The following is a 27,357-nucleotide window of genomic DNA, read 5'->3' as shown; positions in this document are numbered from 1 at the left end:
AAGAAGGGTGGGGAATAACTGAATGAGGGTCAGCTAAACCCCACAATTACAAGTAAACTAGAACAGCAAAGTCTTACTATTCATCTATATATGAATACAATGTATGGCTGTAAGAATTGGACCATAAGGAAGGCTGAGCGCAGAAGAATAGATGCTTTTGAGCTGTCGTGCTAGAGAAGACTCTTGAGAGTCCCTTGGACTGCAAGAAGATCAAATCAGTCAGTCCTAAGGGAAATCAACCCTGACTGTTCCCTGGAAGGTCAGATGCTGAAGCTGAAATACTTTGGCCACCAAACGAGAAGGGAGCACTCACTGGAGAAGACAGACCCTGATGCTGGGAAAGACAGAAGGCAAAAGAAGAAGGGGACGGCAAAAGATGAGATGGCTGGACAGCGTTACTGATGTAACTAACATGAATTTGAGCAAACTTCGGAGGATGGTGGGAGATAGGAGGGCCTGGTGTGACTTTGTCCATGGGGTCGCCAGGAGTCGGACTCGACTGTGTGACTGAACAACAACAACATATATGATCTGTCATTCTGCAACCTGCAGGTAGCACTTGGAGATTTCCTGCTATTACAGTTGATTTCCAGGAAACCAAGATTTCTCTCTCCCTGCTGAGGTCCCTCCCCATACTCCACCCTCCTAAAATCTCTGGGTATTTCCCAACCCAGAGCTGACATCCTTATGCCTGTGACCATTGAAAACTGATTAAAACTTTAATTTGTAACGTGGCGAAGACCTCTCAGGACAAACACAACTAATCCATTTCAATTAACAGACTCTCCCCCCCTCTCCGCCCCCGCTCAGCTAAAAAGCTGCAAGCACAAACAGATGCATTCAGGGCTTTTTTTTGGTAAAAAAAGCCCAGCACAAACTGATTTGCATATTAGGCCACACCCCCTGACTTCACCATCGTTTCACGCAGGGCTTTTTTGTAGTAAAAGCCCAGCAGGAATCATTTGCATATTAGGCCACACCCCCTGGTGCCAAGCTAGCCGGAACTGTGTTCCTGTGCGTTCCTGCTCAAAAAAAAAGCCCTGGATACATTCCTAAATGCCACTTGAAACCCCTCCCCAAATTAGGATTGGCAGCCTCCAGGTGTTGAACTCAACAGTGAAGCAGAGACAAAGAGCACACCACTGTCGGAATGAAACGTGATGGACAGATCTAAAGACATGCAGGTGACACTGGAAATAAGATGCAGGTGGCATGGAGAATAACGTGCCTGTTAAAGTAATGCATTTTAATATTAATGCCGTTCCGCAAAGCCTATGTAGTAAGGCAGAGATGCCTTTGATTGAGGCCAGCGACAGTTCCACAACAGCCAGCTCCCTCCTCCTCTCTTCTCTTTCCCCCCCTCCGTCGTTGCTTCGGCCCACTCCTCACTGGCCTGCGAGTTTACGGCTCAGTCCAGGACAAAGGAATATTTGACACCGTCTGAAATAATGTAATTTGTCTATTCTGGCCTTGTTTTGACTGGCTGTATATTGTCTACAGCCTTACATCATAGGGAATAGGTGATTCATAAGCTGAATTTATCGGTTTGTTTGGTTGGTCGGTTTAGCGGCCCCGTGGTGCAGAGTGGTAAAGCAGCAGTACTGTGATCTGAACTCTCTGCTCACGACCTGAGTTTTATCCCCGCGAAAGGTGGGTGCAGGAAGCTGGCTCGAGGTTGACTCAGCCTTCCATCCTCCTGGGGAAGGCAAGGGCAAACCACCCCGTAAAAAGTTTGCCGTGAAAACATCGTGAAAGCAACGTCACCCCAGAGTCGGAAACGACTGGTGCTTGCACAAGGGACCTTCCCTTCCCTTTCCTTGGTTGGTTTATAGCCTGCGCTCCCCACCAAGGCAGGCTTGGGGAGGCTTACATGTTTATGTATATACATGAAATATAAAAATACATTAAGACATAAAAACATAAAATCATAAAAAAAATCAAAGCATTTCAAGTGCTATATTGATCTTCAGATGGTGATCTGTTTGATAAGATGGATAGCTGCCTATTCAGTTTTATATCAAGTTTTACTATTCTGCCGTTCCAGTTGGAAGTTCCATATAAAAAACAGATCTTGGGTTCATGCTAGAGGTGGTCAAGATGTTTTGGAGTCTGTTGTAGCCTGGGATCTTAATTAACAAATGCCTGGTGGAAGAGCGCGTCGTGCAGGCCCTGAGGAACTGTGCAACCTCTTGCAGGGCCCTAACCTCCTCAGGGAGCTCATTCCACCAGCATGGAGCTACAACAGAAAAGGCCCTGGCTCTGGTTCTGGTTGTCATGACTGAGAGCAGGTTGTCATGACTGAGAGCAGGTTTTGTGACGCTGACCGAAGTGCTTTCCGGGGAACATGTGGGAATGAATGAATGAATGAATGAATGAATGCATGCATGCATGCATGCATGCATGCCAGGTCATCCATACATAAGGTTTAGGCTAACTCCCCCATTACAATCTCATTAATCCGGCTGTGCTGGTAAAAATGGAGATTTTTGCACCCTGCTTTCTTGCCCTGCCCAGGGGAGAGACGTAATTTAGTTAAACACCAAAGGAGGGTCTAATCACAGCATTGCCTCACAAGATAAAAGACAGCCAGTGACTGCAGGTTGTTGTCAGACACACATCATTACAGTTATTTCAGAGCACTTCACATCTCTGTAATAGAAGAGGAGCATCGTGCGTTCTCTAATAATGTCTTTTTGCCAATAAGCCGCTATGGAGACTTTGCAGTACTTCGTGAAGCTTAAATACTATTGTTGGCTGTCCAGAGGAACTGGTTGGCCACTGTGTGAGAAAGGATGCTGGACTAGATGGACCACTGGTCTGATCCAGCAGGGCTCTTCTGATGTTCTTAAAATGCTGGACTAGATGGACCACTGGTCTGATCCTGCAGGGCTCTTCTGATGTTCTCAGGATGCTAGACTAGATGGAACACTGGTCTGATCCAGCAGGACTCTTCTGATGTTCTTAGGATGCTGGAGTAGATGGACCACTGGTCTGATCCAGCAGGGCTCTTCTGATGTTCTTAGGATGCTGGACTAGATAGACAACTGGTCTGAACCAGCAAAGCTCTCCTTATGCTCTTATGTTTTTACTAGAAAGGGTCACATGCAGTGTTCGCTCTAAGCTGAGTTAGTGTGAGCTAGCTCACAGTTTTTTAACCTCTGGCTCACACATTGTTTCTCTTGGCTCAAGAAAGAGGACCCCAGAGCAAGCTAATTTATGCAGTAACTCACAACTTTAATGCCAGTAGCTCCCATTGTTGCCTCTTCCCCCAAGCTCCAAGCACCAAGAATACAGAGCATTACTTGACCCAGATAGAGAGTTCCAACAATATGCTCTGGCTAATAGCCATCGATGGACCCCTGCTCCGTATTTTTATCCAATCCCCTCTTGAAGTTTAAGATCCGGATAAAATAGCTGCTATGGAGGATGGAGTCTATGCCATTATACCCCACTGAGGCCCCCCCAACTCCAAACTCCACTCTCCCCAGCTCCACCCCCAAATCTCCAAGGATTTCCTAACCTAGAGTTGACAGCCCTAACAACACAACTACATAGAAAGCATGTTTAACGGTAATGATCTTTAATGAGAGTTCATTCCTTTATTGGTTCATTTGTGGGCACACTAAAGGTCATTCTTAGTTTCCAAGGCAACATTCTCAAGCACCTGATCGCTGGGTCACAGGGTTCTTTTGCAGGATTAAAATTAGAGGCACTCAGAAAGAGGTACATATTCTCTTATATGTATTTTCTTGGTAACCCCCAAGAGGTACAGGCTGTCATCCTTCTTGCTACTGCAAGACGGCTCTGTCAGCTGGATTTATTGGATTTGTCGCCCGCTTTTTGCGGGAGTCCCCAAAGCATAAGATCTGTTAAACGCAAACTAAGAACGAACTTTCCTTTAAAAAAAAATTAAAACCATAATTTAAACAGGCTCGCGAGAATGTAACACAGGAGAGAGAGGAGAACGAACACGCCAACAGAAATTTAAAAAACAAACTCAGAAATACACTATGTAAAGGTAGTCCCCCTGTCCGAGCATCAGTCTTTTCTGACTCCGAGGTGACGTCACATCACAACGTTTTCACGGCAGACTGTTTACGGGGTGGTTTGCCATTGCCTTCCCCAGTCGTCTACACTTTCCCCCCAGCAAGCTGGGTACTCAATCTACCAACCTCGGAAGGATGGAAGGCTGAGTCAACCTTTAGCCAGCTACCTGAACCCAGCTTCCTCCAGGATCGAACTCAGGTCGTGAGCAGACAGCTCGGACTGCAGTGCTGTAGTTTTACCACTCTGCGCCATGGGGCTCCTCTAACACACTATATACCCAGGACTTTTTTTTTGTAGCAGGAACTCCTTTGCATATTAGGCCTCACACCCCTGATGTAGTCAATCCTCTTGGAGCTTACAGTAGGCCTTGCAAGTAGAGCCCTGTAAACTCTTGGAGGATTGGCTACATCTGGGAGGTGTGGCCTAGTATGCAAATGACCTCCTTCTACAAAAAAGGCCCTGCTTATACCAAATCTGTTACAAATTGAGAACACGGCAAGGGAGAAGAGAAGGAGAAGTTCTGATCTCATCCTCAAAGGAGGTGGGTTTGATGGGTGTGTTTACCTGCCTCCCTCCCTCTCTGGGTTCAGACGGCCAGAGAGGACCAGGATTTCTGGCCAAAGGCATGCTTCTAGGGTTCCCCTTGCACTGCTGTTATCATTTCCCCTTCCTTGCAGAGATGCTGCAGTCTGTGTATCAATAATCCACGTGGACACGCTCAGCACGATGCTTTACTTTCTCTTTTCTTGAGGCGTGCTACCCCTGCCCTGGATAGCTCAGGTGAGCCTGATCTCATCAGATCTTGGAAAGCAAGCAGAGTCGACCCTGGCAAATACTTGGATGGGAGACCACCAAGGAATAGCAGGGCTGTGACATGGAGGCAGGTTAATGACAAATCACTTTGGAACGTCTGTTGTCCCAAAACCCTAAGAGGCTACCATAAGTCAGTTGTGACTTGAGAGAGGGCGGGGGTGGGGGGGGGGGGAGAAGGAGGAAGAAGAAGAAGACGATGACGATATTGGATTTAAATCTTGCCCCATACTCTGAATCTCAGAGCAGTCATGATCTCCTTTACCTCACCCCCCCCCCCCAACAGACACCCTAAGAGGTAGGTGGGGCTGAGAGAGCTCTTACAGCAGCTGCCCTTTCAAGGACAACTCTTATGAGAGCTATGGCTGACCCAAGCCCATTCCAGCAGGTGCAAGTGGAGGAGTGGGGAATCAAACCCGGTTCTCCCAGATAAGAGAACTATGGCTGACCCAAGTCCATTCCAGCAGCTGCGAGTGGAGGAGTGGGGAATCAAACCCGGTTCTCCCAGATGAGAGAGCTATGGCTGACCCAAGGCCATTCCAGCAGCTGCAAGTGGAGGAGTGGGGAATCAAACCCGGTTCTCCCAGATAAGAGAGCTATGGCTGACCCAAGGCCATTCCAGCAGCTGCAAGTGGAGGAGTGGGGAATCAAACCCGGTTCTCCCAGATAAGAGAGCTATGGCTGACCCAAGGCCATTCCAGCAGCTGCGAGTGGAGGAGTGGGGAATCAAACCCGGTTCTCCCAGATAAGAGAGCTATGGCTGACCCAAGCCCATTCCAGCAGCTGCAAGTGGAGGAGTGGGGAATCAAACCCAGTTCTCCCAGATAAGAGAGCTATGGCTGACCCAAGCCCATTCCAGCAGCTGCAAGTGGAGGAGTGGGGAATCAAACCCAGTTCTCCCAGATAAGAGAGCTATGGCTGACCCAAGCCCATTCCAGCAGCTGCAAGTGGAGGAGAGGGGAATCAAACCTGGTTCTCCCAGATAAGAGAGCTATAGCTGACCCAAGGCCATTCCAGCAGCTGCGAGTGGAGGAGTGGGGAATCAAACCCGGTTCTCCCAGATAAGAGAGCTATGGCTGACCCAAGCCCATTCCAGCAGCTGCAAGTGGAGGAGTGGGGAATCAAACCCAGTTCTCCCAGATAAGAGAGCTATGGCTGACCCAAGCCCATTCCAGCAGCTGCAAGTGGAGGAGTGGGGAATCAAACCCAGTTCTCCCAGATAAGAGAGCTATGGCTGACCCAAGCCCATTCCAGCAGCTGCAAGTGGAGGAGAGGGGAATCAAACCTGGTTCTCCCAGATAAGAGAGCTATAGCTGACCCAAGGCCATTCCAGCAGCTGTGAGTGGAGGAGTGGGGAATCAAACCCGGTTCTCCCAGATAAGAGAGCTATGGCTGACCCAAGCCCATTCCAGCAGCTGCAAGTGGAGGAGAGGGGAATCAAACCTGGTTCTCCCAGATAAGAGAGCTATGGCTGACCCAAGCCCATTCCAGAAGCTGCAAGTGGAGGAGTGGGGAATCAAACCCAGTTCTCCCAGATAAGAGAGCTATGGCTGACCCAAGCCCATTCCAGCAGCTGCAAGTGGAGGAGAGGGGAATCAAACCTGGTTCTCCCAGATAAGAGAGCTATGGCTGACCCAAGGCCATTCCAGCAGCTGCGAGTGGAGGAGTGGGGAATCAAACCCAGTTCTCCCAGATAAGAGTCCATGCACTTAACCACTACACCAAACAGAGGGGGGGGAGGGAGGGAGGGGGAGAGAGCGCCAGCAACAGGGCATAGAACTCAAGGCCTTCCCGCCGTTGACTCTTGACTCTGGTATTCAGAGGTTTAGTGCCTCTGAACATGGAGGTTCCCCTCAGGTACCATGACTAGCAGCCATTGATAGACTTCTCCACGAATCTGTCTATTCCCCTTCTAAAGTTGTTTCCTCCTGTGGCCATCAGCATATCCTCTATCAGTAGATTCCACATTTTAATCACTCTCTGTGCAAAGAAGCATTTTCTTTTTTCCGTCCTGAACATGCTGCCCCCGTTAATTTCATTGAATGTCTGCAAATTCTACTCTTTCGGGAGAGGGAGAAAAAGTTCTCTTTGCCAACTGTCTCCACCCCATGCATACTTCTATAAACCTCTACCATGTCTCCCTTTCATTGTCCCAGACTCTTCAGCCTTTCTTAAGGGAACATAAGAACATAAAAGACGCCATGTTGGATCAGGCCAATGGCCCATCCAGTCCAACACTCCGTGTCACACGGTGGCCAAAAAACCAGGTGCCATCAGGAGGTCCATAAGTGGGGCCAGGACACTAGAAGCCTTCCCACTGTGCCCCCCCCCACAAGCACCAAGAATACAGAGCATCACTGCCCCAGACAGAGAGTTCCAACAATACACTGTGGCTAATAGCCACTGATGGACCTCTGCTCCATATGCTTATCCAATTCCCCTCTTGAAGCTGTCTATGCTTGTAGCTGCCGCCACCTCCTGTGGCAGTGAATTCCACGTGTTCATCACCCTTTGGATGAAGAAGGACTTCATAGGAAAGATGCTCCAATTCCCTAATCTTCCTCTCCAGGTCCTGCCTGGATGTTGGAAACTCTAATCCAGCCGCACGTATTCCTGACCACAATGTTCAGGGCTTAGAAGGCACACAATTTGGACCACAACACTGGGAGCAGGCAACATATAATCACTTTGAAGTGCCAAAGGGCATGAAGGGCGCTCTCTGCTGAAGCCAAGATGGCCAGCCCCTGGGACCAATTCAGTTGCCCATTTACTGTGTTCTTCAAACTAGCAAAGCACTGCCCTGCACCATTATCGGGGGGAAAAGAGCCCGCCTATATCGAAGTTGTACAGCACCATGGAATGTTTTAACTGTGATTGTATTTTATTGGTTTAAAACTGTAATATAAATGTCTGAACTGACTGTTAGCTGCTCTGAGTCCGCTTGCGGAGAGGGCGGGATACAAATTTAAAGTAATAAATAAATAGCAAGGACGCTCATTAGCTAATAATTTACACTGATGACATCTGACATTTTAATATTTTTCTAAAAAGCATTTGGCTTTTTAAAACGATCATCCTTTTAAAATTATCATTCACCATTTCTTCCCTCCTAAAGCGCCGAGGGCACTCCATTACCAAGACAAAAGAAAAAACAGTGTTTTAATTGAGTAAGAGAGACAGATTATGGATTAGCGAGAAGGGAAAACATTTTAAAAGTACAAGCTATAACCATTGTCTAAATGGTTGTAGAGAGATGATCAAAATGCAACTGAATTTTATTCTGTCTAATGTTTTGAACTCTCAGTTTATATAACATGTGCCCAACTGAGCCCCTGTTTATAACTTATTATGATTGATCAAACTGCATTGTTCCTATGGATTTAGTTTTTACTACTTTTTTTTTTTTACTGTTTTTAGAATGTTGTGATCCACCCTGAGCCCGTTTTGGGAAAGGATGGGATATAAACTGCCTGAATGAATGAACAAATGAATGAGTGAATGAATGAATTAAATCGAATAACAGGGAGGGGAAAGTCAGAAACCACAAAAGACCAGCTATCCCAATGCACAGTGCAATCCTAAACAGAATTAAAAGGGTAAAGGTAGTCCCCTGTGCAAGCACCAGTCGTTTTCGACTCTGGGGTGACACTGCTTTCAGAACGTTTTCACGGCAGACTTTTTACGGGGTGGTTTGCCATTGCCTTCCCCAGTCATCTACACTTTCCCCCCAGCAAGCTGGGTACTCATTTTACCGACCTCAGAAGGATGGAAGGCTGAGTCAACCTGAGCCGGCTACCTGAAACCAGCTTCCGCTGGGATCGAACTCAGGTCGTGAGCAGAGGGCTCCAACTGCAGTACTGCAGCTTTACCACTCTACGCCACGGGAATGACACTCGCCTAAATTTATTTATTTATTTATTTATTTATTTGGGATTTATATCCCGCCCTTCCCACAAGTGGCTCAGGGCGGCTTTAAATCCAGTAAAGTCATTTGGCTTAGAAAAATAGAACGCAGCTTTGGATTGCACTGCCAGAAACGTAATTGTTGATGAATATTATCAGACATTTGGGACGCCGCACAAAAGTGAAAATGCTAAAGGAGGGCCACAGACTGCTGATTTAGAATCAAGCAAATTTAATGCTCAAACCACCAGAGGTCAGGATATCACCAAAAACTTTATAGTAAAATATGTTTTTTAACATTATTAGCATTACGAAGTACATTATTATTAGCATTAGGAAGACCTTCCAGGCAGTTACAGAGGTTCCACAGTGGAACAGGATTTCTTAAGGGACACGGTGGTGGGCTCTCCTTGGGAGTGAGCCAGTTTGGTGTAGTAGTTAAGTGCACGGACTCTTATCTGGGAGAACCGGGTATGATTCCCCACTCCTCTACTTGCAGCTGCTGGAATGGCCTTGGGTCAGCCATAGCCCTGGTAGAGGTTGTCCTTGAAAGGGCAGCTGCTGTGAGAGCCCTCTCAGCCCCACCCACCTCACAGGGTGACTGTAGTGGGGGGAGAAGATAAAGGAGATTGTAAGCCGCTCTGAGTCTCTGATCCAGAGAGAAGGGTGGGGTATAAATCTGCAAATCTTCTTTAAGCAGAGGCTAGATGGTCAGACTAGGAAAAAAACGACATGAAGAGCCAGATGCCACTTATAAGAGCAGAATTTTGCAGAGGGCATGTTCTTTTTTAACTCAGCAGAGAGCGACTAAGACTAGGCGGAGATCCAAGTGCAATTTACGGAGGCTTTAGTCAAGAGGCAGCAGAACGAACTAGAGTGTCTCTTTCACCCTCTCAGGCAAGCAGGGCTCTGACATCCACTTGGCGAGCGACCTTTCTGTCGATCCTGAGAGTCTTAACTACTCCAGAGGGAGTGGGCCGGCTGCCTTTGTGGGAAACTAACTGCCAGATCAACATCAGGGTTGTGGACAGCGGGGGAAGTACCTTGCTGTACTCAATGCACAGGTGAATCTCTGCCAGATAGGCCGGTGAGCACCTGGGTCATAACTACCACCTCCAAAATCCAAATGCGGGACCCAAATTAGCACCACAAAGCACAAGAAATCAACGGCAAGCAAGGCCAGCCAAGCAACCGAGTGAGAACAAATTTAAAACAGGAGACCCAAATAAAAAACAGTAAAACAGCGATAAACCATCCTCCAAGACGCTCCTGATAAATTCCACCTAGCAGAGGTTCCCACAGACCCAGAGGGTAATTGTTGTCTTCACAAATTCAGGAAGGCTGCTCCATAATACAGGAGGGCTTAAAAAAGGGGCAACAGACCATATCTGCCTACAAAGGCCAAGAGAAGCTGCTGAGATCATCCAAGTGACTGCGCAGAATCTTAAGTTTGGGACTGAAAGCCCCCTCAACTACGTTTAGTTTGCAGGCCAAATGTCAACTGTTGTCTTTCCTACATTGTAAGCAGGAACTCCTTTGCATATTAGGCCACACCCTCTGATGTAACCAATCCTCCAAGAGCCTACAGGGCTCTTAGTACAGGGCCTACTGTAAGCTCCAGGAGGACTGGCTATATCCGAGGGGTGTGGCTTAATATGCAAAAGAGTTCCAGCTACGTTGACTCAGCCTTCCATCCTTCCGAGGTCGGTAAAATGAGTACCCAGCTTGCTGGGAGGGAAAGTGTAGATGACTGGGGAAGGCAATGGCAAACCACCCCGTAAAAAGTCTGCAGTGATAACGTTGTGAAAGCAACGTCACCCCAGAGTCGAAAACGATGGTGCTTGCACAAGGGACTACCTTTACCTTTTTAGGCCGCCAATGGCCTACCTTTCAAACTAGGATCATTTAATGTTATTTCAAAAACATCCTGTTCTTCCTTCCGAAAACCCAGAACAGCTCACAGGCTTCTCATGTAGACATGAAGCAGATTCACACCCTCTTTAGCTTCAGAACAGTTCTATAGCACGGGGTGTTCTCGGAATAATCGAGAGCGGCACAGAAACATGAGATGAAGACACCTAGGACTTACCCTGTCTGATGCTGAGTCATGGACGGGTAACTCCTCTTGGCTAAAAATAAAAAGGGAAAAAAGAGACTTTTAAATAAAACACTTCCTTTTAGATTATCAACAGGGAATGAATTGTATACGTAGCAGTAAAAACTTGTGCAACTGGTTAAAATGTCAACAAAATGTAAGTAAAAGAGGAAAGGCCCATCAATGGCCACTAGTCACATGGTTAAAAGGCAGGGGTGGAATTAGCAGGAGCTCCTTCGCATATTAGGCCGCACCCTCCTGTTGTAGCCAATCCTCCAAGAGCTTACAAGGCTCTTTTTTGTAAGCTCTTGGAGGATTGGCTACATCAGGGGTGTGTGGCCTAATATGCAAAGGAGTTCCTGCTAGAATTCCACCCCTGCTAAAGGGTATCTCCGCGTTCAGAAATCTCTGAATGCCAGTGGTTAGGAGGTAAGATTGGGGGACGCCTCTATGATTTACTGCTTGCTCTGTCCACATGAGACAGGATGCTAGAACAGATGGACCACTGGCCTGATCTGACAGGGCTCTTCTTATGTTCTTAAGAGACCATGGCAAGACTAAATTCAGTCCTAAACACACTTAATTTGAGATTAAGCTTTATTGAATTCCCTCAGTGGGATTTTTGTTACAAACATCCATACAATTTAGAATCACAGAATCATAGAGTTGGAAGGGGCCATACAGACCATCTAGTCCAACCCCCTGCTCCATACAGGATCAGGCTAAAGCTGGGGTGTCGAACTCACTTGTTATGACGGCCAGATCTGACATAATGAGATCTTGTTGGGCCGGGCCATGTTGGGTTGGGCCAAACCATGTTGGGCCGGGACATGTGTCTACCTATTTAAGATTAGGTAGCGGAGATACAATTTTATAAAGAACACAGACAAACACAAATATATATATTTTACAAAACTTAAAACATGCTTAAAACGTTAGCACTCATTGGTCTCAAAGGTGCTTTCTTTGTATTTCTCCAGTGGGATCCAGGGAACTGGGCAAAGGAAGCTCTGGCTCTTTCCTTCCTTCTGCAGGGGACAGGGGGGAGCCCCAGCCAATAGGAAGAGAGGCTTGGCTCAGTAGCTCCACTGTGCAATTGAGAGAGCCTGGTAAGGCAAGCTATCCTTCCCACCTTCCTCCCCAAGGAAGGAGGTCTCAGTCAATGGAGAAAATAGAGGTTTTGCTCTGTAGCTCCTGCGCAAGGATTGGCTACATCAGGGGTGTGTGGCCTAATAAGCAAAGGCGCTCCTGCTAGTATTCCAAGAGCAAGCCTTGCAAAAGGATCTTTGAAGCAGAAGGAAGCAAGAGAGAGAGAGAGAAGGAAGCAGATGATAGTCAGTTGCTCAGGGGCCTGATAGGAGCCCTCCGGGGGCCTGATTTGGCCCCTGAACTGCATGTTTGACATGCCTGACGTAAAGCATCTCCGACAAATCATCATCCAGCCCGGTTTTGAAGACTGCCAATGAAGGGGAGCTCACCACCTTCCTAGGCAGCTGGTTCCGCCTCTGAACTGCTCTGACTGTAAAAAAATTTTTCCCTAAAATCCAGCTGGTACCTTTCTGCTTGCGATTTGAGCCCACTGCTTCAGGTCCCTCCTCGGCTGCCAAGTGGAACAGTTCCCTGCCCTCTAAAGGACAGCCTTTCACATATTTAAAGAGAGCAATCATTTGGCTGTTTGCATTGCACAATGCCTGCCAAAGGTTTTACCCAGAAATCTTCGTATGCCCAAAGAGGAGAGGAAAAACTGGCCAAAAAGAAGACACAGAAACAGGCAAGTATTTATTTGGAATTACATGCAACCCTGGCTTTGACTTCAACGTACCAACTTCAAGCCCAACAATCCTTGAAATTAACAGCCGTGTCCTGCTCTCCTCGGGGCACTGCTGAATTTCCATCGGATCAGTTTTAACACACAACATTACCTGACCGAACCAGCAGGTCAAGAGATTGTTCGAGCGCTAAGCATTCAATAAGTCTGCATCAGAGATCGGGGTCTTCAAAATAAAGAGACTAAATATGATTTTGGGATGCAACTAAAACAGCTGTGTTTTGTTCACTGGCACCTTAACGAACATCCATTTTAGGCCGATTTGCCCATATGTGGGGCCATGGAGAACAAACAGGTACTTTCCCCGCTGTACATACAGGGTAAGCCAAGCACGTATCAGCTTGATTCACATTATTTAACATGAGGATTTAAGAGAAGCCACGTTGGATCAGACCAATGGCCCATCCAGTCCAACACTCTGTGTCACATAAGAACATAAGAGAAGCCATGTTGGATCAGGCCAAATGGCCCATCCAGTCCAACACTCTGTGTCACATAAGAACATAAGAGCAGCCATGTTGGATCAGGCCAAATGGCCCATCCAGTCCAACACTCTGTGTCACATAAGAACATAAGAGAAGCCATGTTGGATCAGGCCAAATGGCCCATCCAGTCCAACACTCTGTGTCACATAAGATCATAAGAGAAGCCATGTTGGATCAGGCCAATGGCCCATCCAGTCCAACACTCTGTGTCACATAAGATCATAAGAGAAGCCATGTTGGATCAGGCCAATGGCCCATCCAGTCCAACATTCTGTGTCACATAAGAACATAAGAGAAGCCATGTTGGATCAGACCAATGGCCCATCCAGTCCAACACTCTGTGTCACATAAGAACACGAGAGAAGTCATGTTGGATCAGGCCAATGGCCCATCCAGTCCAACACTCTGTGTCACATAAGAACACAAGAGAAGACATGTTGGATCAGGCCAATGGCCCATCCAGTCCAACACTCTGTGTCACATAAGAACACAAGAGAAGCCATGTTGGATCAGGCCAATGGCCCATCCAGTCCAACACTCTGTGTCACATAAGAGAAGCCATGTTGGATCAGGCCAATGGCCCATCCAGTCCAACACTCTGTGTCACATAAGAACACAAGAGAAGCCATGTTGGATCAGACCAATGGCCCATCCAGTCCAACACTCTGTGTCACACAATGGCAAAAAAAAACAGGTGCAAACACAAGGTCCATCAGTGGGGCCATAGCTGGTCAGCAGTGATTGCTTTTGTAATTTCTTGTATGGCTTACAGCTAAATTATCTCCCGCTGCTTGACTTCTGAGGACACCTGTGAAGAATCTCTTCTTCTCACGAAAGCTGAAGTTTTGACAGGGTAGAATTAATTTCAGTTTACCGCCGCAGACCGCTGTTTTAATGGTTCTTTTAAACAGCTGGATAATGCTGCCCAGTTTCAGGGGCACAGTTAAAATATGACAGTGCCGGTCCAGACATTACACCCACCACCGCTGGGGTCGGCATCCCCACAGCGAGTTTCCCACAATGCACTTGCATCATTTAGTAGGCGTCATGGGATGCCATCTGGCTGGGATGGATTGCGTTTCCCTGCTATTAGCATCTGCCAGCGGGAGTGGAGAAACTCATTTCAAGGCATGCGACAGGAAGCATTCCCGTCTTATGCACGGGATAGAGAAGGTGGAGAAAGAACTGCTTTTCTCCCTCTCTCACAATACAAGAACTCGTGGACACTCAATGAAATTGCTGAGCAGTTGGGTTAGAATGGAGAAAAGGAAGCCCTTCTTCACCTAAAGGGTGATTAACACATGGAATTCACTGCCAAAGGAGGTGGCGGCAGCTACAAACAGAGACAGCTTCAAGAGGGGATTGGATAAAGATATGGAGCAGAGGTCCATCAGTGGCTATTAGCCACAGTGTATTGTTGGAACTCTCTGTCTGGGGCAAGTGATGCTCTGTATTCTTGGTGTTTGGGGGAAAGCAACAGTGGGAGACTTCTAGTGTCCTGGCCCCACTGATGGACCTCCTGATGGCACCTGGGTATTTTTGGCCACTGTGTGACAAAGAGTGTTGGACTGGATGTACCACTGGCCTGATCCAACATGGCTTCTCTTATGTTCTCATGTCTTGCACGTCTCTGAACGATACCACCAGATGGTTGGGAAATATCATCCCATTCATGCTGATCCCTGCAGCAACAGGAACAGGTAGGCCAGCTGTAAATCTTTTTAGTTGTTGTTTTTTCCCCTCTCTTATGTTATCTGCCGCAGGAATCCCAGATAGGATTAAATGAGATGAGATAAAAGTCGCCAACAGGTAAGGTTGCAAAGCTCAGGCCCCCAGAGTGCTCCTATCAGGCCCCTGGCCAACTGGCTGTCATCTGCTTCCTTCTCCCTCTCTCTTGCTTCATTCTGCATCACAGCAAGTCTTGTTCAATCGCAAACCCCTCTGTTTTCTCCACTGGCTGAGGCTCCTCCCTTGGGAAGGAAGGGAGGAAGGCAGAACTTCTCAATCGCACAGCAGACCTACTGAGCCAAGCCTCTCTTCCTTCTGTTGGCTGAGGCCCCTCCCCCCCGTCCCCTGTGGAAGGAAGGAAAGAGCGAGAGTTTCCTTTGCTCAGTTTCCTGGATCCCGTGGGAGAAATATAAAGAAAGCACCGTTACGACCAGTAAGTGCAGTGCTAACGTTTTAATCATGTTTTAAGTTTTTAATATATATGTGTGTGCGTGTATTTAATTGAGTTTGTCTGTGTCCTCTATAAAGTTCATATCTCTGCTACCTAATCGTAAACAGGTACACACGTGGCCGGGCCCAGCAAGGTCTACTTTATGTCAGATCCGGCCCTCATAACAAATGAGTTTGACACCCCTGCTCTAAGGCATTATATTCCACCGAAGTCCCTCTTCTCCCCAAACCCCACCCTCCTCAGGCTCCATCCCCCCCCCAAAAAAATATCCAGGTATTTCCCAACCCAGAGCTGACAACCATATGGATAGGCTGTAACAATGTAACACAAAGAATGGGATTCCCCAAGGGATCATATACAACACCAGTTTGGAGGGGTGTCATCACTCTATGAGCTCAAGCAGGCGGGGAAGGTATTCCCCCTCCCCCCATCTGGGGGATAACCATTCTCCGCGCTGAAAGTACACAGTTTTACACTTATGACAACAGTCATAAGAACATAAGAGAAGCCATGTTGGATCAGGCCAATGGCCCATCCAGTCTGAAACTCTGTGTCACACAGTGGCCAAAAACCAGGTGCCATCAGTGGGGCCAGGACACTTGAAGCCCTACCACAGTTGCCCCCCCCTCACCAAAACACCAAGAATACAGAGCATCACTGCACCAGAAAGAGAATTCCACCAATATGCTGTGGCTAATAGCCACATGTGGACCTCTGCTCCATAGGTTTATCCAAACCCCTCTTGAAGCCATCTATGCTTGTAGCCACCAACACCTCCTGTGGCAGTGAATGCCCTTCCTCTTGGCATAGAACAAGGGTCACTGGGGGAGCAACGGGGGGTGGGGAGAGAGGTAGCCGTGACTCCCTTGCATAGTGCAGAGGTTTGAACTAGATGGACCCTCAAGGTCCTTTCTAGCTCTACATTTTTATGGGAGACCTGAATTTAATCAAAAGTAAAATGTGCTGGAATGGCCTTGGGTCAGCCATAGCTCTCGAAGGAGTTGTCCTTGAAAGGGCAGCTGCTGGGAGAGTCCTCAAAGCCCCACCCACCTCACAGGGTGTCTGTTGTGGGGGAGGAAGGTAAAGGAGATTGTGAGTCACTCTGAGACTCTGAGATTCGGAGTGGAGGGTGGGATATAAATCCAATATCATCTTCTTCTACTCCAGATCTGGTCGCAAATTACTGTCTGCTCCAGTCCAGAATTGTGCGTGTTCTTTTCAGAATGAGAAGGGCACACAGAAGGAATGATTGTCTTTGGAGGCTATGATAAATACTGTCAGCCTTGGTCTTCTCGTAATACTTGTGCATTTCAAGACTTACGTGTCTTACAATAAATCTCAAATGCTTAGCAATACATTCAATTTTACTAAAGGGAGTCCAGGGAGGAATGTACAGAAACAAAGTATTTATGCTGGTAATTAACCAGAGTTAACATTATCGGGACAATTTATAAGAGCCGTGCGGTGATTTAATGAAATGGCTAAACATCCACGAAAGACGATCACGGCTTAAATTATAGAACCAGAAAGTGTGAACGGCGACCTGCGTGCGGAGCAATTACACGTTCAGCTGTTATTGACATTTGGTTTATTTCGGTTTCTAGTCCACCCCATCTCAGGGTGAGATGAAGTTTTAGAGCGTATCTAGGTAAGAAACAGGCTAGAAAGGGAATCGAAAACAGAAATCCCAGCTCCTTAAAAGCTCAACAAAATACAGTAGATCAGTGCTTTCTCCAGAATAATAGTAGAACAAAATAGGAGTCGATTGCACTTTTAAGACCAACTGAGTTTTATTCAGAACGTAAGCTTTTGTGTGCATGCACACTTCTTCAGACGAGGAAACATGAAAGCTTACGTTCTGAATAAAACTAAGTTGGTCTTAAAGGTGCAATCGACTCCTATTTTGTTCTACTACTTCAGACCAACACGGCTGCCGATTTGGATCTACCAGAATAATAGTGTTTGGTTTGGGGGTGGGGGGAGAAAGTTGCAGGGCGGGTATTTTGTATATTTTGCACAGATCTTGGAGTCTAAGAACCACCAAACACCGTATCAGTTTTGTGAGGAAGTGACCTTTCCCCTTAAAAAGACCAAGGAACAGGGGTTTGATCTCTTTCACATAGGCTAAAGTCATGCTGGGAATGTGCACACAGATGTCTCGCCCTCCGTGGACTGAGGCCATGTCATAATGGGCACGAACCAGCCAGAGTCCCACACATTGAAGTTCCATTGGTTTTAATGGAGAAAGGTTAAGTGCCTATTTCAATTCAAGCCTGCCATTCACAACAGTCAAACACTCTCTGCCCATCCTACCTCACAGGGCTGTTGTGAGGATAAGGTGGAGGACAAAAGAAGGTTGTAAGCTACTTTGGGCCCCCAACTAGGGAGAAAGGCAGAGCGTAAACAAAACAAACATACATAGCAGTGAATTAATCGATCTGCCCTTCAAAATTTTATCAGTCTGTGCAAACCACTGGTTTGTTCTCAGCTATCCATATAGTCAAAGCGATGGTATTCCCAGTAGTAATGTATGGCTGTGAGGGTTGGACCATAAGGAAGGCCGAGTGCAAAAGAACAGATGCTTTTGAGCTGTGGTGCCGGAGAAGAATCTTGAGAGTCCCTTGGACTGCAAGAAGATCAAATCAGTCAGTCCTAAGGGACATCAACCCTGACCATTCTCTGGAAGGTCAGATGCTCAAGCTGAAGCTGAAGCTCAAATACTTTGGCCACCAAAGGAGAAGGGAGCACTCACTGAAGACCCTGATGCTGGGAAAGATGGAAGACAAAACAAGAAGGAGACGGCAAAAGATGAGATGGCTGGACAGCGTTACTGATGTGACTAACAGGAATTTGAGCGGACTTCGGAGGATGGTGGAAGACAGGAGGGCCTGGCGCGACTTGGTCCATGAGGTCACAAAGAGTCGGACTCGACTGTGCGACTGAACAACAAAACTTGCGCTTGGCTGTCAGTTCTTCAGCTACTGACTTCATCAGAAGCAGGGGAGAGCCAAGGTAAGCCACAATCTTTAATTTATAAAACCTGTTGATCAGGTGGCAATCCGAACACCACCACCCACCTCTCTAATTCTGCTCTGCTTTCTGCAGGGGCTTTATGCCAGACTCCAATTAGGTTTGCCCCATAGGATTCTCCACTGCCTAGAAAGGCAAAATTGTATTTCATAGAATCATACAGTTGGAAGGGACCTCCAGGGTCATCTAGTCCAACCACCTGCACAATGGAGGAAACTCACAAATACCTCCCCCTAAATTCACAGGTATCCATGCTTGAGTATCCATGCTGCTCCCCTCTCAGGGTTTGTTGACCAACTGTATTTCTATGGCACTTTCCCTCGTCGCTCAAAGCATTTTACAATCACATGAATTACAATTGTTTAAGGTGGGTAACGACATACTAATAGAGCCCCGTGGCGCAGAGTGGTAAAGCTGCAGTACTGCAGTCCAAACTCTCTGCTCACAACCTGAGTTTGATCCCGGCGTAAGCTGGGTTCAGGTAGCCAGCTCAAGGTTGACTCAGCCTTCCATCCTTCCGAGGTCAGTAAAATGAGTACCCAGATTGCTGGGGGGGGGGAAGTGTAGATGACTGGGGAAGGCAATGGCAAACCACCCTGTAAAAGGTCTGCTGTGAAAACGTCAGAATGTGACATCACTTCAGAGTTGGAAATGACTGGTGCTTGCACAGGGGACTACCTTTACCTTTTTTAAAAAAACTCCGACATACTACACAATTATAACTAGTGCCAGGAACATGTTAACACATGTTTGAGGTTGAGAAGGGACATGATAAGAACATAAGAACATAAAGATCCATGTTGGATCAGGCCATTGGCCCATCCAGCCCAACACTCTGTGTCACACAGTGGCCAAAAAATTTTTAAACACACACACACAGTGGCTAATAGCCATTGATGGACCTCTGCTCCATATTTTTATCTAACCCCTTCTTGAAGCTGGCTATGCCTGTAGCCGCCACCACCTCCTGTGGCAGTGAATTCCACATGTTAATCACCCTTTGGGTGAAGAAGTACTTCCCTTTATCCGTTCTAACCTGACTGCTCAGCAATTTCATTGAATGCCCACAAGTTCTTGTATTGTGAGAAAGGGAGAAAAGTACTTCTTTCTCTACTTTCTCCATCCCATGCATTATCTTGTAAACCGCTATCATGTCACCCCGCAGTCGACGTTTCTCCAAGCTAAAGAGCCCCAAGTGTTTTAACCTTTCTTCATAGGGAAAGTGTTCCAACCCTTTAATCATTCTAGTTGCACTTTTCTGCACTTTTTCCAATGCTATGATATCCTTTTTGAGGTGCGGTGACCATGATTGAAGTATTCGAAGGGCCTGAAGAGTGCAGGGAGCTGTTCCTGTTGGCAGCAGAGGAGAGGACTCACAATAATGGTAGGAAAGGTGCTGGCTTAAAAGCTGTAAGGGAGCAATTTGACTACTGCATAAATTAATTTGCTCTGGGGCCGTCCTTCCTGAGCTAAGACAAAAATGTGTGAGCTGGAGATTAAAAAACTGTGAGCTAGCTCAGCTTAGAGGGAACAATTCTCACCATGACTAGTGACGTTTCATGGCCCTTTGACCCTGCAGTTTACAACTCTCGTTTCACGAACTTGTATATAAATGATTCCCTAGTTAAGACCTGGCAGCCCCGTGGCGCAGAGTGGTAAAGCTGCAGTACTGCAGTCCAAGATCTCTGCTCACAAATGGAGTTTGATCCCGGCGGAAACTGGGTTCAGGTAGCCGGCTCGAGGTTGACTCAGCCTTCCATTCTTCCGTGGTCAGTAAAATGAGTATCCAACTTGCTGGGGCGGGGGGAGTGCAGATGACTGGGGAAGGCAATGGCAAACCACCCTGTAAAAAGTCTGCCATGAGAATGTCATGATGTGACATCACCCCAGCGTCAGAAACGACTGGTGCTTGCACAGGGGGACTACCTTTACCTTCAGTTAAGACCTATTACGTGCCTCTGAAGATGTGGACTTTAGGTCTACGAAAGCTAAACCCAGAAAAACACAACTTGTTTGTCTCTAAAACACTGCTTTGGTGTAGCAGTAAGGGAACAACGCCGCTGTCCCCCTGGAGTTGTTACTGCGTGTGATTTATTCAGTATCTGGTAAAATGAGATGTTTACCATAGGGATCTGCTTCCCCCCTCTGGAACCTCCGTGTCCCTAATAGAGACATTTTAGTTGTCTGGGAGACAAAGAGCGGATGTGTTATCACTGCCCATCCTGTTGATAATCTCTCTCTCTCTCTTTATTTCAGCTATTCCTTCTAATGCAGATAAATTAGCTGCCTGGGAGCGGAGGAACAGGGGAATTCTAGTACAAATGGGAAAAGCTCCTGCGGAATATTTAGCTGCATGCAAGCCAGAGAATACCGAGTGTTAGATTTCCAGTTTGCAAAGCGCTGCTTTTCAATCCCCCTCCCCTCCCTCCTTTGTCTCTTCTCTCCTGGCTTCTGCCCACACCGTGTCTCCCAACATCTCCCTAGCAGCTCGGCTGTTCGCAATCAAAGGCTGTCTACACGAGCCAAACTCTCCTGGCAGAGCTTATGAATATACAAGTGTTTGGTATTCCGCCACGGCTCGATGAATTATGCAGGCCTCGGCTGTTGTGTAACATCATACACAGCGCAATGGGCAACAGGAGGAGGACAGGGAAAGAGGAACCCTGCTCCATAATCCTGGTCAAAGGCCGCTGTCGCAAACGCTGATTTGACACAGCGGGGGAGAGTGCGAACTAGGTAAAAAAGGTAAAGGTAGTCCCCTGTGCAAGCACCAGTCGTTTTCAACTCTGGGGTGACGTTGCTTTCACAACGTTTTCACAGCAGACTTTTTACGGGGTGGTTTGCCATTGCCTTCGCCAGTCATCTACACTTTCTCCCCCAGCAAACTGGGGACTCATTTTACTGACCTTGGAAGGTTGAGTCAACCTCGAGCCGGCTACCTGAACCAGCTTCCTCTGGGATTGAACTCAGGTCGTGAGCAGAGGGCTCCAATTGCAGTACTGCAGCTTTACCACTCTGCCACAGGGCTCTTGTGTGAACTAGGAGCCCCTGTTAAAATTCTGCCCCAGCTACACACCTGCTGGGTGGCCCTGTTGTGGAGGAATAGCCAGTAAGCCATGTGGCAGAATTCAAAAATAAAGCAGGAGCCCAGTTGCGCCTTGAAGACTGGCTTATGGCAACCTGGTAGGGCAGAGGTAGCCAAACTGTGGCTCGGGAGCTACGTGTGGCTCTTCACACACATTGGGTGGCTCTTGAAGTCCCTATCGCTCCATCTGCAGTTACTAGACTGACTGTTGTGAAGAAATGGCCTCACAGACCTGACTTATAGTGAGCCAAGAGCGATATGCATGTAGTAAGACAGATGGGGGTGTGGTTATGAAGACCAGTAAGATACCTAAAATCAAGGCTCTTTTTCTAGCAGGAGCTGCTCTGCATATTAGGCCACACACCCCTGCTGTAGCCAATCCTCCAAGAGCTTAGAGGGCTCTTAGTACAGGGCCTGCTGTAAGCTCCAGGAGGATTGGCCACATCAGGGGGCGTGGCCTAATATGCAGCAGAGCTCCTGCTAGAAAAAGAGCACTGTCTAAAATGGAAGAAATTGGGGGTGGGGTCTGTGGATTTCACTTGGAGGGGGCGTTCCTCTGCCTTGCTTCTCTGTTATGCGGAGAGGAAGGCAAGGGGATTGTAAGCCACTCAAATTGAAGGGCAGAGTATAAATCCAACTCTTCTCCTGCTCCTCCTCCTCCACATCAGACAGAGTTGTCAAACTCATTTTGTTATGAGGGCCAGATCTGACATAAATAAATCTGACATAAATGAGAAATTGTACTCTGCAATGAGACCTTGTTGGCCCAGACCATGTCAGGTTGGTCCGAGCCATGTTGAGCCGGGCCATGAGTGTACCTATTTAAGATTAGGTAGCAGAGATATAAACTTTATAAAGAACACAGACAAACACAAATATGTATATTTTTAAAAAAAAACTTAAAACATGCTTAAAATGTTAGCACTCATTGGTCTTAAAGATGCTTTCTTTGCATTTCCCGATGGAATCCAGAGAACTGGGTAAAGGAAGCTCTGGCTCTTTCCTTCCTTCCCCAGGAGACTGGGGGTGGGTGGGTGAGGAGTCTCAGTCAATAGAAGGAAGAGACGTTTGGCTCAGTAGCTCTGCTGTGCAATCGAGAGAGCCTGGCAAAGCAAGCTACTCCTCCCCCCTTCCTCCCCAAGGGAGGAGCCTCAGCCAATGGAGAAAACAGAGTTTTGCTCTGTAGATCCTGTGCAACTGAGCAAGCTGTTATGCAGAAGGAAGCAAGAGAGAGGGAGAAGGAAGCAGATGACAGCCACTTGCTCAGGGGCCTGATTCGGCCCCCAAACTGCGTGTTTGACACCCCTGATTTAAGAGCTCATAGAATTGGAAAAAGTGGTGTTATGGGCAGGGGCGGCCTAACGCCCCTTGGTGTCAGACACATGGCGCCCTAGGCAGGCTCACTGCCTGGCACACCCCTGTGCCTCCCCTCCACGGCTCTGTGCTCCCTCCCGTGTCTCCCCCCTGCCGCCTCCTCCTCCCTCCCAACCCTTCCCCACGCCACCTGGTTTTCAACGCCGGAACCGGCTCTACCGCTGCGTTCCGGCTCTCTAAAGCCCCTCTCCGCTTGCCTGATCACTGGGTCAGCAGGCAAAACTGAACTGTACTCAGTCTGTCATCAGGCGGCGTCCTGAAAAGGCGCCTCAGCTGCCGCTAACTCCTTCCCTCCAGGGAAAGGAGTAAGCGGCAGCCGAGGCGCCCTTTCAGGACGCTGCCTGATGAGAGACTGAGCGCAGCGCGGCCCCGCAGCTTGGTTTTGGCTACCGACCCAGTGATCAGGCAAGTGGAATGGTGCTTTAGAGAGCTGGAAAATGGTGGTAGAGCCGGTTCCGGCATTGAAAACCAGGAGCCGTGGGAGGGGGAATGAAGGGAAGAAAAATGGGAGCAGCGGCAGGCGGCAGTAGCGGCCGGCGGGGGAGGAGGCAGGCAAACTAGGTGCTTGCCAGGGGCACCAGGAGGGGGTGGGGAACCCAATTTGGTGCACCCACCCTCCCGGCGCCCTAGACAACCGCCTAGTTTGCCTAGTGGGTGAGCCAGCCCTGGTTATGGGGAGAGGAAGGCAAGGGGATTGTAAGCCACTCATATTGAAAAGCAAGGTATAAATGCAACTCTCCTCCTCCTCCTCTTCCTCCTCCACATCATTTAAGAGCTCATAGAGCTGGAAAAAGTGCTGAGGATGATCAAGGGGTCAGAACACCTTCCCTATGAGGATAGTCCAAAGCATCTGGAACTTTTTGGTTTGGAAAAGAGATGACTAAGTGGGGACATGACAGAGGTTTATAAAATTATGCATGGGGTGGAAAGAGTTGACAATGAGAAATTTCCCTTCTTTTTCCAAAATACCAAAAATCAAGGGCATCCAGTGAAGCTGATGGGCGATAGGTTCAGGACAAACTAAAGAAAATACCTCTTTACACAGAGAGCGGTTAAAATGTGGGATTCACCGCCAGAGGATGTAGCGATGGCCACAGGAAAAAACAATTTTCAAAGGGGAAATAGATAGTTTCATGGAGGAGAAGTCTATCGATGGCTACTAGCCATGGGAGCTAAAAGGAACCTCCACATTCAAAGGCATGAATACTCTGAATCCGAGAGCCAGGAAACAACCTCAGGGGAAGGCCTCTGTCTCTATGCTCTGTTGTTGACCCTCACGCAGGGGTGTCAAACACCCAGCCAACAGGCTGGATCCGGCCTGCCCAAGGCTTTGATCATGCCCTCCTGTCCTTACCCTTTGAGGTTCCCAGGCTCTTACAGCTCCCAGGCTCTTTGAAGCTTCAAGGCTGAGACTCTTTCAGTTTCAGCCTGGGAGCTTCAAAGGCTCTTTGAAACACCCTTTGAAGCTTGCAGGCTGAGTCCCAGGCTCTTCCTGCCTTTCTTTGCTAGCAGCTGCAAGGAAAACGTGGGGTGGATTTTAAGATCCATTCCACATGTTCCTTGCAGCTTTGTCTGTATTCTGCAATGGTTTCAAATTGGAGTGGAGATGGTTACATTTTCAGCTTTCCTATAGCTAGCCAAAACTCCTGCTTCCTGGAGTTGTGTCCTTGCAAACAAGGGTTGATGCTTTCAGCCACCTTATCTCTCCTGAATGGACCTAACCTAGTGAGTACTCTAATGTGGGGACCCACAGCCAAAGGGGGCTATTATACTGGAAAGGCTTTGCCAATCTGAGTAGACTAGTGTGGAGAAGTTTACAATGCCATTTCATTGTTTCCACAGAGTCCGAGCCTTGTGCTTTTTCTTGATGTTTTATTTTGAAAAATGAAATTGCCAAATTCCACCAGTCCCCCGCCTTTCCAACTTAAACCCCTAGTGGAGTTTTAAGCATGTTTGCATTTTAAGTTTTAAAAAATATCTTTAATTGGGTTTGTCTGTGTCCATTATAAAGTTTATATCTCCACTACCAGGCTTTATATTCTATGACACTCATGTTCCAGCCCCACAAAGTCCCATTTGTGTCAGATCCGGCCCTCCTAACAAATGAGTTTGACACCCCCTGCTCAAGAGGAAATGGCTGGCCACTGTGTGAGACAGGAGGCTGGACCAGATGGACTAGCCTCCCCACCTAACGGGTTGTGAGATAAAGACTTGTGGGATCAACAGAAAGTTGCACATCTGCTGGTACAGCCATCAGGCTATTACTCTTTTAAGAATGTTTACTGAAAGAGCACAAAAACAGCGGGTTTCACCGCTGCAGTTTAAAGATTTGCTTCAGGATAGAGCAAGATGTAAGAAACAGGATTTGATGTTTTGGATGAATAGGGAAATCGATGCCGTCACCTCGCTGTAAGGGTGGCAACACGAAAATCGGGATGGGCTTTCCTCCTCTAGGGAAATTCCAAATGTCAAGCAACAAGCTATTATGGCCCACTGCAGCCAGGGCACCGTATTAGCTTAACAACCACCATGGTCTCCGGCAGGATCATTAATGAAGGTTTCCTAGGGCTGCGGGGTTTTTTTGCTTTGCAGCATTTTGAAATCAAAAGACATGGCCCACAGTAAGGGGAGAAAAATACACACGTTCATTGCCAGTATAAACTCAAAGATCCCTGCTGCTGTTAGGAGAATAAGATATGAGCCACTTTTGACATTTTTGTGGATCCCTACACTTAAAAGGTTACTTTTAAGAATACCTCATGACAAAATCTAGAACATCCAACATTGCTGAACACACAGAAATTAATGATACTCGTATCGATATTGTTTTAAATTGTTTAAAATTATTTAATTGTTATTAACTTGGTTTAATTGTTCAATTCTAATGTTATCTACTGTTTTATTGTTTTAGTTTGATTGTTGTGAGCCGCCCTGAGCCTGCTTCGGTGGGGAGGGCGGGATATCAACCCAATAAATAAATAAATAAAAACGTAAAACACGAAAGAAAAATTCAGCACATTAAGATGGTGGCTGGTGAGGGTAAGATCCAAATATGAGATTTGAGGCTGAAAATGGGGCACAACTAGGGTTGCCAAGTCCAATTCCAGAAATATCTGGGGACTTTGGGGGTGGAGCCAGGAGACTTTGGGGGTGGAGCCAGGAGACACTGGGGGCGGAGCCAGGAGCAAGGGTGTGACAAGCATAATTGAACTCTAAGGGAGTTCTGGCCATCACATTTAAAGGGACAGCACATCTTTTAGAATGCCTTCCTTCCATAGAAAATAATGAAGAATAGGGGCACCTTCTTTTGGGGCTCATAGAATTGGACCCCCTGGTCCAATCTTTTTGAAACTTGGGAGGTATTTTGGGGAGAGGCACTAGATGCTATACTGAAAATTAGGTGCCTCTACCTCAAAAGACAGCCCCCCCAGAGCCCCTGACACCTGCGGATCAATTCCCCATCATTCCCTATGGGAATCGTTCCTGGAGGTGCATAATAGCTATGGGGGTGGAGCTTCCCCCGCAGGCCAGCTGGCTGGGGGAGGGGGGAAGCCTGTAAAACCAGGGGATCCCCCGCTGGGACCTGGGGATTGGGAAGCCTAGGCACAACTTGATTCCTCCCCCCCCCCCCCCCCCCCCGGGAATGATGGAGAAAAGCTAGCTGATTTCTTTGAGAAATGGGCAAAAACTGCCACATTATCAGAGCAGGGAGCCAGTTTGGTGTAGTGGTTAAGAGCAGTGGACTCTAGTAAGTCCTTTTCTAGCAGGTTTCTAGTCCAGGGGTGGTGAAAGTGCAGCTCAGGAGCCACATGTGGTTCTTTCACACACATTGCGTGGCTCTTGAAACCCCCAACACCCCCATCAGCCAGCCTGGAGAAAGCATTTGTCTCTTTAAATCTCTTCTCCAAGTCAAGCCAGCCGGCAGCTTGGAGAATGCATGTAAAGTTGTTTTCTTTCTCCCCTCCCTTTTCCCTCCACCTCCCCACCATCTCTTTTCCTTCCTTTCTTCCTTCCTTCCAACATCTGACATTCACGTCTTGCAACTCTCAAACATCTGATGTTCCTGTCTTGCGGCTCTCAAACACCCGATGTTTATTCCATGTGGCTCTTGTGTTGAGCAAGTTTGGCCACCCATTCTAGTCCTTAGGGATGCAGATACAATTCAAAGCATGCGAACGAACTCGAAGCTCCAAAGGCAGCGAGGAGACGGAACATTTTGCAGCACTTCGATGAGGGACATTTGAGCTTTACAACTTTGCACGACTATCAAAACCAGGATTGTGTCAAAAGAGCAAACTTGTAGCATAAACTATGTGCAGCTGCTCTATTTGCCTGTTCTATACTAACTGTCGATTTCAGATCCTCTTCATGAGAACAGAAGGGGCCGGGGCTCAGTGGTTGGCCGTCTGCTTGGCATACAGAAAGTCCCAGGTTCAGTCTCTGGCATCTCCAGTTAAGAATCAGGGAGTGGGGATCAATACTCCCTCTAAGCTGTGGAGTCTTGCGTGCAAAAATTCTGCT

At 47.5% G+C, this 27,357-nt stretch overlaps 1 protein-coding gene across 2 annotated transcripts in view; it reads right to left on the bottom strand.

The window, feature by feature from the left end:
- USP6NL (USP6 N-terminal like) overlaps positions 1-27,357 on the bottom strand; it is a 267,261-nt gene that overhangs the window by 73,956 nt on the left and 165,948 nt on the right. For both annotated transcript variants that reach the window (XM_060245943.1, XM_060245942.1), the window contains one exon: positions 10,850-10,889. In XM_060245943.1, coding sequence (XP_060101926.1) covers positions 10,850-10,889 — 40 coding nt within the window. The remainder of the gene's footprint in view (positions 1-10,849; positions 10,890-27,357) is intronic.

The sequence above is a fragment of the Heteronotia binoei genome, chromosome 8, assembly GCF_032191835.1.
Source record: "Heteronotia binoei isolate CCM8104 ecotype False Entrance Well chromosome 8, APGP_CSIRO_Hbin_v1, whole genome shotgun sequence".
NCBI classification, from domain to species: domain Eukaryota; kingdom Metazoa; phylum Chordata; class Lepidosauria; order Squamata; family Gekkonidae; genus Heteronotia; species Heteronotia binoei.
The sequence above is the reverse complement of the archived record's forward strand: the minus strand, read 5'-3'. Positions and strand labels throughout refer to the sequence as shown.